General features: G+C 46.5%; 1 protein-coding gene across 1 annotated transcript in view; it reads right to left on the bottom strand.

Annotated features, from left to right (window-relative positions):
• Nucleotides 1–2,431: 2,431 nt before the first annotated feature.
• XPR1 (xenotropic and polytropic retrovirus receptor 1) overlaps nt 2,432–9,933 on the bottom strand; it is a 110,305-nt gene continuing 102,803 nt past the window's right edge. The window contains exons 12-15 of the mRNA XM_076339692.1: nt 5,933–6,099; nt 5,511–5,650; nt 4,493–4,714; nt 2,432–3,077 (exon numbers count right to left, since the gene is read on the bottom strand). Of these exons, the coding sequence (XP_076195807.1) occupies nt 3,017–3,077; nt 4,493–4,714; nt 5,511–5,650; nt 5,933–6,099 (590 nt within the window). The 3' untranslated portion in view covers nt 2,432–3,016. The remainder of the gene's footprint in view (nt 3,078–4,492; nt 4,715–5,510; nt 5,651–5,932; nt 6,100–9,933) is intronic.

Genomic DNA, 9,933 nt, shown 5'->3' with positions numbered 1-9,933 from the left:
GCGCTGGGGAGCTGGGAGCCTTTAAAAGCCATGCCTCTAGGAATTCAGGCTCCTTTCCCCCGAGAGAGCATCTTCACTGCCAAAAGGGACGATGTTTTATTTTATGAGATAACGTTTGCTAGCTGTAGCACGTCACCTCCCCTTTTTCTCATTTCTCCTGCCAACAAAGACAGAAAAAAAGGGAAGGGAAAGAGCAGGGTAGGGAGCAGAGCAGGCGAACAGACTGAATTTCTTGCTTCCCCTAAGGATTTGGGTTAACTACAGAATAAGAATTTAATTACTCGCAACTTGACCCTCCCTTCCAGGTTGGGAAGTGGACAGTTGGATGGCGCAGCAGCAGGCAGACAGGCAGGACGCGGGCCACCCGCCCATGCCCCGCTCTCCCCAGCCCAGCTGAGGAAGGCAGAGTGCTCCCAGGGGACTGGCATCACTTCAAAACGTGTCTCTGTATTTTTCCTTCCCTCTGAAAGGATGAATTACCAGTAAACTCTGTTTCTTTTTGTAAAGAACCACTTGCTTAAGTAACAGTACTGGTTTATTTTGGATTGCCCCCCCGGTGCGGCTGCCCTCCTCTAAACACCCCTAGGTAGGTATGGCTTCACTCGTCTCCCACCGCTTTCACTGGAAACACCTACGCAAGGTTTGGACACGGCAACAACTGCTGCAATGCAAATCAGGAAACTGAAATATTTTAAGGGGCTTTATATCTCAGACTCCACTTCCATACGAACAGGAACCCTCCGTTTAAGTAAGAACAGACCTAAGGGAGCTAAATATGGGAAAACGGGCTCCTGGGCACCGAAAGGATGAACAGCACAACCCCTGCTAGTCCAGCTGCCCTCCCGCTGGAGCAGACCGATGCTGCAGGGGCTGTGAGGAGGAGCACCACAACAGACACACCAGCTACTCCACCACGCACACCGCTGACAGAGCAGAGGCATCTCCCGGCAGGTCCATCATAGTTTCTTTATAAGTTGAGAGCACATTATAGAAGTGTAGGTAGTTACAGGTTGTTGCCCTTGGCCTGGCATGGGTTCACCACCACTGAATTTGAATCTATTTCAGATTAAATGAAGAGAATTAAGTTTCCTTCTTCAGTTCCTCTGGGCAAGAGGCACAGCAGGCAAACTGAGAAAAATGCAATGTACTGGTCGTGTGAGAAACCATGCTATTAGCTAATTAAAAAACAATAACCACCGAACAGCAGCTGAGCAGGGATTCCTGCAATTCCATTGCCCAAACTAGAGGCAAGTCAACAGACAGACATCAGTGCGAGGATCCTACTTCAGGAGTTTCACCCTCCCCTTGCGGTCCTAGCTGTGCACCACAGCTGCCCACGAGCCGGGCAGGGGGGAAGGCAGCAGTCCCAGGGACCTCGGCCATGCCAACCTGACCCAGCGGCAGCAGTCCTGGCTGCGAGGTTCAGCTCCAGCTCCCCTCACCCACCGGCACTGCTGCAAGAGAGCAGGGAGCACATGGCATGCCAGGGGAAGGACAGCGGGACTCTGCGGGCCCCCATGTTTTCTTTCCTACAGGAGGAGAGACCAACGAGACCATCGAGTTAGCATCGCTCTTCCAACATAATTTGCTCTGCAATACAGCTGCCCTTTACCCGAGTCTGCTTAATGGTATCGCACTTCCCAAACTGGGTTAGTAAGATGAGGCAAGGGGCACGAGTAACAGCTGAGCCACAGGGCAGCATACCAGGATAGCGCCCGACAGAGGCTTTTTGCCAAACCAGAAGCCATGAGGAGACCTGTTTTCAATTTCACCTTCACCACCAGGTGGGCACAACACAGTCCTTTCCCTGCTCCCTGACAGCTCTCCAACACACCACCACTCCTGAACCCCAGTCTGCTAAACACCCCCCTGCCCACAGGAACCATCACCTCCTTGCCTTGTGCCACTTTTGCTGCACCGGGCTGCAGGAGAACACCAGGAAAGGTCCCTGGCTCAGTATGGGATGCCCGCACGCCATCTAAGGATTATTAAGGCTTTGAAAAATACTTTTTGATCTGGAGAATGAAGTTCTGAAGCCTTTGTTCGCCTAGCTTTTTGCACCGTTGGTAGGACCCAACTCTCCTTTCAAAAGGGCCTTAGGATCATCTGCACTACTTTCACACAGCTGCATGGAAAGTTGGTGTTGAACCAGCACAAGAGACATGCCCAGAAGCAGTAGCAGCAACTAAAAAAAATCAGGAAGAGAAACTTTGGTTTAAAATAAAATAAAATTGAAAAGAAAGAAAGAGAGAAAAGGTAAACACAGGTGCAAGTTGACTCACAAGAGGGGTATTTGCAGGGCATAACCCCACAACCCTGGAGATCTAGATCTACATTCCCGGCTTTGTTTTACTGTTACAACCTTCATTGCACAGGACTCAAAATCACTCTCATATGGTTGTTAAGTTTCATAAATAATGTGAAAACTATATGCAACAGATACATCATATTTCCAAAAAATTATAAGAAAAGTTACATCAAATTAAAAAGTAGCTTCATGAATGAAGATACTGCTCTAAGTGCACTTTCCCTGCAAGTGCAGCCAGTGCCTCAGCGCTGGATATGAAGAAAAAAACAACAAAACCAAAAAAATCAGATTAAAAAACTTAAGTCCGGTTTCAACCAGTCAAAACCGGGCCAAGCAGAAACTGAGTGTGCTCTCGGCACTGTCCCATGAGGGAGTCCCTATGATGCTTCGTTATCCAGATAGGTTTGTATGTCCTTGTTGAGACTGTAAACAATCCTTCTTTCCTGAACTGTCCTCTTTATTGGCAAAACAAAGTAAAATATTTTATTTTTTTTTTTTAAAATAGAACATTAAAATTAACCCAGAAGAAAAGAAACGAAACACAGTGAGCTTGTTGGAGTCCATAGGATCTGGTCTGGAAGAGCTCGGAAAACATGTTCAGTGTTTTCTCCTGTTTTCAGCTGGAACTGTACCAGAGATCGGGTTACTTGGGGAAGAGGGGAACAGAACGAGAAAACAAAGGATGCGGAATAAGAGACCGTGGCCATCTCATGTGTTCGCTTCATTCGCTAGGTCCTCTATCAATACCTTAGTGTCACAAGCCTTGGACCTGGAAAAAAAACCAAACAGAAGACACTCACTGTTTCTGGGAGAAGAAATTCCCATTACTACATGCAGACAATAAAACCGCAGTGCACTTGGAAATCTTTCTTCCACAAAGAGGAATTGTTTTCCTCCACTGGAATTGTTTCATGCTCTCCCACTCTCACTGGGAATAGCAGAGCCTTATAAATATGCCCCAGCTGTCCCTCAGCATCCTCCTCCCACCGCTCTGCCCACGCCACACCACGCCGGCCACCTTGCACGCATAGACAATGCCCTCTGCGGGCTGCGCCGACAAACAGCCGGGGACCTCTGCGGCACTACTGAGTGCAGTGCATCCATCCACCCCTCCGCACAAAACTCCACAAAACCATGGCAGCAGGCACTGCAAATCCAAAGGAGTGTACCTGCTCAATCTGTAATTGGGCTGCACAAAGATACAGCAGCTTATTTTGGAATACGCTTGACATGTCTCAGTTCACTGCATGTCTGAGGGGTAAACGGACATGGTTGTAGGGAATTCGACCAGGCTTTGGCCCACATCCTCTCTGCATGAAGTTTTTCAGTCTCTAGCGGCCACACAAAGACTGGTGGTATCAGTCACATCCACGTACTCTGAGCCAACACGGATATGAGACAAGCATGGCCCAAGGGCTGCGGCTCAGGCCAGAGCACACCCTTTGCGTGACAGCCACGGCCTCCTTTCCTCCCATCCACCCCTCCCATGTCGTGATGCAACAGGGGGATGTGCTGCAGGGATTGCACAACACTCCTGACATGCTGTGCTTCAGCGTCCCCAGGGAGCCAAAGCTTGCCTCCTGGCCAAAAGGCAGGGCTCGGCAGCTGTGCTGCTGGAGCAGAAGTGATGCCTGAACACTGGAGCACCCTGTGATGCTCAGAGCACGGGCACTGCAGTGAAGATAAGTAGTCAACAGGTTCAGGGCTGGGGTGCAAGGTGGGGAAATGTCTAGGCTGTAAGGAGGCGGGGTGGAAAGAAAAAATGCATGGTTTTAGATTTGGGAGAGGAAAGGGTCTGAGATCTCACATAGGAAATCTTAACCAAATGATAACTGAAATCTTGGAGTGGTCTGAAGCCTGAAAATGGATGGTTATGGGAACCTCTCTTCCAGGTTTGGATTTACAACCTCTGGCAACTGCTACAGGCTATTTTTTGCAGGAGGGAAGTTTTGTAAAGGGAACTCCCTTTTCCAGTGGTTTACCAGAACCCCAAGATGATGTAAAGGATGGATCAACCCTCCAGCAGAGAAATATTCATCTACTAATTGGACACGTCCTCCCTTTGAATGACTATTTTGGCTGAGATCTTCGCATGACTACCCAGTCCATAAATGGCCACCAAGCATTAACAACAGCTCTAACACATGATTTGGTTTGTTGCGCTAGAGGCGAGGCAAAACATACTGTGAAGCAAGACGAGGTCTGCGCAAGGACACACTCTGGCTGCGCTTCCACTGTTTGTTCTTGCGGCGGTTTCGTACACCATCTTCCTGGTCCATCATCTGATCCAAGAGCGTCAGGTCATCAGCGTTGAGCGGTGCCACAGAGATGTCCCTCACGGCACGGAACTCACCACAGTTGTTCAGGTGCTCGTTCTCCAGACGGAAGAAGTTCCACACAAACCGTCTAGGTGGAGAAAAAGTGAAAATTATCAATTTGGTTCCACTTTTACAGGCATTGCCTGTGTTTAGCAAAGCACTGGCACACGCACCTAGATACCACTAACTGTTCTCACTGATCAAAGTGCCTCTGGGAACACACTGGGAGTACGGAGAAATAGCAAATGACTAACAGCAGCACCTGCTACAACATCTTTCCAACTCTCTGGAGAAGAACAGATCTGTCAGGCTCATTCACTGTCCTAACGATGACAGCCCTAGTCTGGACAGCATGGAGGCACCAGGCGTTACAAGCGAAACGCAACCTCCACCATCTACATGAGTGAGGTTCAGCTTCAAGGGCTTTTACTCATCTTGAGAAGTTGTGGGGGTAGGTCTCCAGCTAGAGTACAAGTGTGTAAAGAGCCCTGAAACCTTGCAGGATCCAAATTAGTGTTTGGAAAAGCAGCGGAGATTTGAGAATAATCGTAAGCCTGAGAATCAAGTGAAAGTTCATCTGGAAATTTCAACAAGGTGATTTTAAGGAGAAATTTAGTAATAACAAAACCCTCAAGATCAGGTCTAGGTTCAGAAGAAACTGCAAATGCAGCATGAAGGACCCAGCCCCGCACTGCTGCAGAGCCCTCTACAGCTTTCTTCACTCAGCACCCTGTTTGGATTAAATGTTCCCGTTAGACCTAGTCTTCCATTTCAAGGACTGGTACCTTCCACGTCCAAAGAGCAAGGCGCTTCCCACCACGCTGGCGTTATACAAGTAATCAAAATGTAAAAGAGAAAGGAACTGTTCAGTCAAGCAGCCTTACCGGAATACCTCAAGTGGGGCAAATACAGTAGAAATGATGTCCCCAGCATACGGAAAGATTTGCATGGAAGTGAGGGAGATCTGGATGGTCCACGCAAAACGCAGGATCACGTCTTCTACAATGGCACAATAGTAGTATGCCTGAAGAACAAGACAGACAAACCGGACAGCTGATCGTACATGTTCTGCACAGAAGACAGACCTCTTCAGGCCTTCAGGAAGATAGAGAATTTGCTGCTCAACCACTAGAAAAGTGAACAGTATGAAATGATCTCTTTGAAACAAATGAACTCTACTGCTAGAAAATCCCAGCACATAGCATTCAGGAAGCACCAGTGGCCAATTTCAACATGCTCTAAACTCAGCAAGTTTTGTTAAAATATTAAAAGCCTTTCCTAAGGTAAGTGCAGACTGTATACTCACTTTCTGTGGGTAGACAATTCCTTCTCGAAGAAAGGTGTTTTCACCAGCATTTTTGTCAAAGAGACCCCAGTCCATCTTCAGGTCCCAAATAAGGGTATAGCAAGAGCTGATGAAATAGAAGATAATCCACAGGTAGAAGAACACTTGGGTGTCACTGTGGTTTTTAGCTGGAAAAGAGAAGAACAGCATACTTCTGTACAACTTAAAGCAGATTGCTTCTTAAAACAGCTACAAATTGGCTGACTTGATCAGTGGAAATAACACCCCTTTTATTCAAGTTCCGGGAAAATCAGGCTAGCTAATCTGAACCAAACCAAAAGCCTTAACAGGACCAGCTTTATATTGCCATTTAAATTCCACTTTCATCTCGTTCAACGTTTTGCACTTGGGATTGAAATTTGCACTAATATTTTTATTTTCTTGAAACTCGTGGTAGTCCTGCCATTCTAACTCTGAACAGCAGGTGGAAGCTGAGGGTCATATTTCACAAAAGAGACAGGCTCGTACAAAGGAAAAAAGCACTGAGGCAGTGCTCATTTAGGAGGGTTTTGTAAGAGAATATTTTAGTTTGTCTAAATATAAACAACTGTGAATTAGTGCACTAAAAGCCTGAAAGAGGATGGGCAGTACAGGAATTTCCACTAGCCATTTCAGAGGTTGTGGTGGCAGGGGAAAATAAGCAAAAAGGTGGCAATACATTAACATGTATGTACAAATCCTGAAGAAGGCTCAGTACAGAGTTTTAAATGCCTATACAGAACTCCTCTTTGTGAAACACAGGACTGTGGGACCAAAGTCTGCTCACTTGCAGATATGTTTTTGCAACTAAGTTGTTTCCCAGTCTCCCCTGAAAAGGTTATGCTGCTCTCTCAATTCAGCTAGATTTCCCTACATCAGTCAGCTGGGTAAAAACAAACAGATCTGATAATTCTGTTTGCTTTTAATTAGCAAATCTGGGTCATAAAGTTCATAAAAATAAAACACGTTATAATGCTTTGCAAGGCTGAGACGCTTTGCATGTCCCTGCTGTCAGGATTCTTTCCTCCTTTCTGTGCAGCCACTGTAATTGCTCATTCACTGATTCTTTCTAACAAAGCCAATAACACTTCTAGTACAAAAAAGCCATAATGTTGCCAGTCCAAACCCAATGCCACACTAAGTGACAGCACTGTTTTCCATATATGTGGCCTTAAAACAGAATCCCTGAAGCTGATCACAGAGGGAGCAACCGGGCAATTTGCCCTCTCCTTCCCTTTTTGTTTCTAACATTTACAATATAAGTGTAATGCAGCAATCTGATAAAATTAATGACGGTGAAAATGAGAGGCATCGTGTAAGAGTACATTCCTCCCATTACGCCTTTCAGGCTTCCTGGACATGATGTGCAGGATATAGGTCAAATACACACACTCATTCTCCTTTCAAAACACACCCCCTAAAGCAAACCTATTAAAGCCACTTAGGCAGCAAAGCCTGTCTGCAGTGAAGCTTCACATCAGCAGAGGAAAAGGACACGAGATCTGCTGCAGCTCTCAGGTTTGACTAGCTTCCCTGCTTTTGTGCAAGGTTAGAAGCCTTTGAGCAGTAACCCACATCCTCCCAAGGCTTGGCTCTACCCAGGGACAGGTCTAGCATCGCATCACCTGCCACTGCAGAGAGCCACGACGTCACCCAGGAGCAGGCACAGAAGTCCTGCAAAATACGTGCTCTGATGCCCAGGTACATTAATCCTGCTGCTTTGAAACCACCTCTCCCATCCATTTTTAAAGTGCAGCTGCCACTAAACAGGACACAGGTGAGCTTTTTAGAGCTTAGCAATTAATTGGGCTCTACTGCAAGATTTTATTCTCCCCCACCAGCTCCTCTGAAGCCTCAACTACATTATTTCAGGAAGAAAAGGCAGATGCTGACATTCAGTGACTCAGAGACACTAAGCCTGTTCTTTCCAACATTATTTTTAGCTCATTACATCTCCATGTTTAGTTCCCACTACCAGATCCTAAACAGTAATTCAGGAGGTAGTTAATGGGTTAAGTGCTTTCAAAGCATCTAAAACACTCCAAACTACCCTGTGAGGCTGCATGCTTCCTATCAGTAGCTTAGGCTTGAAGGTTAGGTCATGCTACCTTTTTTGTCTTCCTTAAGGACAGAATTCAAATAAACTGAGTCTTACTCCACATCTTCATGGAGCAGACATGGAGAAGGCAGTGCAGACAGCACCATCCATTGCCACGCCTTCGGCCACATCTCTGGCATGAGCCATGCCCTGCAGGTGCAGGGCTGAAGAGCAGCAAAGCAGCATTGCTGGGCGCTCCTTTGGAGTTCTCTGGTTATGGAGGGGACAGCCTGGCCCCAGACTACCATGTCAAACCACGTAAGGGGCTAACAAAACTGTATCCTAAGTTGGCAATTACATAGGAAGGTGATTTCAAAGGTTCATGCTGCTTAAACCTAAATTGCCTTAAAGGTTATTGTGTGCAATTACAAAAAGGAGGAGTACCGGGAAGAAAAAGGCCCAAGTAAGAAAACTTGTGGCATTAACCTCATCAACCTCAAAAGGATGTGCTTGCTTCTAGTTAGGTTATCATGGCCTCAGCTCCCTTTCCCTGCCCCTATCTTTGCAGCAGTCTTTTCAGTGGCACCTGGGGTCACGCTGCTTGCCCCTTGCTCCTGCTCGCTTTCTCAGCGACTGGCTCTGCAATGCATTCAGCTCCTGAAAAAATTCATTAAAAAAACAAATCACTCCCTGGTAAAATGCTCTAATTAGAACTAGCCTATTGTCTTTAGCCTTGGCCTTTGAGTCCCTTCCTTTAATCACTTATCCTCCTTTTCCTCCTGCCTGCAATTCTGTTTGATACCTTCCTTCCTTCTGTCCTCATTGGTATTCAGCTGCTGTACAGAAACATGTTACTGCTCTAGGCAAGCAATTATATCTCAGTCTCCACTGGCTGGTCCTAGTGGCCTTCTTCACCGCTGCTCAGGGGGCTAGAAAATCAAGGCATTCATATTCTGCCCAGAGGCTCCATCTATTCCTCGCCTGCCAGTTTTTCCAGTAGCAATACATAGCTGTGCATATGTATGATGATGTCAGGGTCTATTTAAGCAGGAACTGTTTCATCCTGTGTTTTTTCTTTGTTTAATGATGTGCTAGAAACCACCAAAAACCATTAGAGAGCGATAGTCTCAGGATGAGAGAAGCACTCTGGACACCTGATAGATCTCAACCTCTCCAAGAGGGAAAAAAGACCAAGTCTTCAACATCCCATGGACTGCAGCAACCCTTTGGCACACAACTGCCAGTCCACCCAGCCAGAGGTGGGTGAAGGACCTTTCTACTCGATGCTCCAAAGGGCACCACCATGTAGCAACTTCCTAAGCTACAGTTATTCAAAACAGCACGCACAGGACAAAACATCGTCAGCACAAAACTCGACATGTAAAGTTGCAGGCGCAGCTTTACCCTCCCTGCCGATGGGCAGATTTCAGTACCTTAGCAAGTCTGCAACGTGGAGGTGTTCAGCTACATCAGAGGCTATTCGAGTTCGCAGTGCCCTGCTATCTCCACTTGCTGCAAAGTTGATGGGAAGCAGCGTACCACAGGGGCCGTTTGCAACCTTCACCACAGAATTTCTATTAGCATCCTCAGTTTACCCTATAAAATACAATTCTAGTAGATACTCTGCACAAATACACCTACAAATTGCCCCAGAAGGTCAACTAGATAAATAATGGAGGGCTTCCACCTTTGAACTGAAGCTGTGAATGGCCACAGTCCCAGAAAATAGCCAAAGGCACTTGCAGCAGCAGAATTTACTGCCTGCAAAAATATCTTGGATCCCAAACCCAGCCCCAGGGGACACAATATCTGACTAGCATTCTGAGAGAATAATACTCTGCAGAAATTATAGCCCCTTCTAAACACAGGCAAGAGAAAGGTTGCTTTCCATCAAAGATAGACAGCAAATACTATCCTGAACGCTGTTAATATTGACTTTACTTCC

Source organism: Aptenodytes patagonicus, chromosome 5, assembly GCF_965638725.1.
Source record: "Aptenodytes patagonicus chromosome 5, bAptPat1.pri.cur, whole genome shotgun sequence".
Lineage (NCBI taxonomy): Eukaryota > Metazoa > Chordata > Aves > Sphenisciformes > Spheniscidae > Aptenodytes > Aptenodytes patagonicus.
The sequence above is the reverse complement of the archived record's forward strand: the minus strand, read 5'-3'. Positions and strand labels throughout refer to the sequence as shown.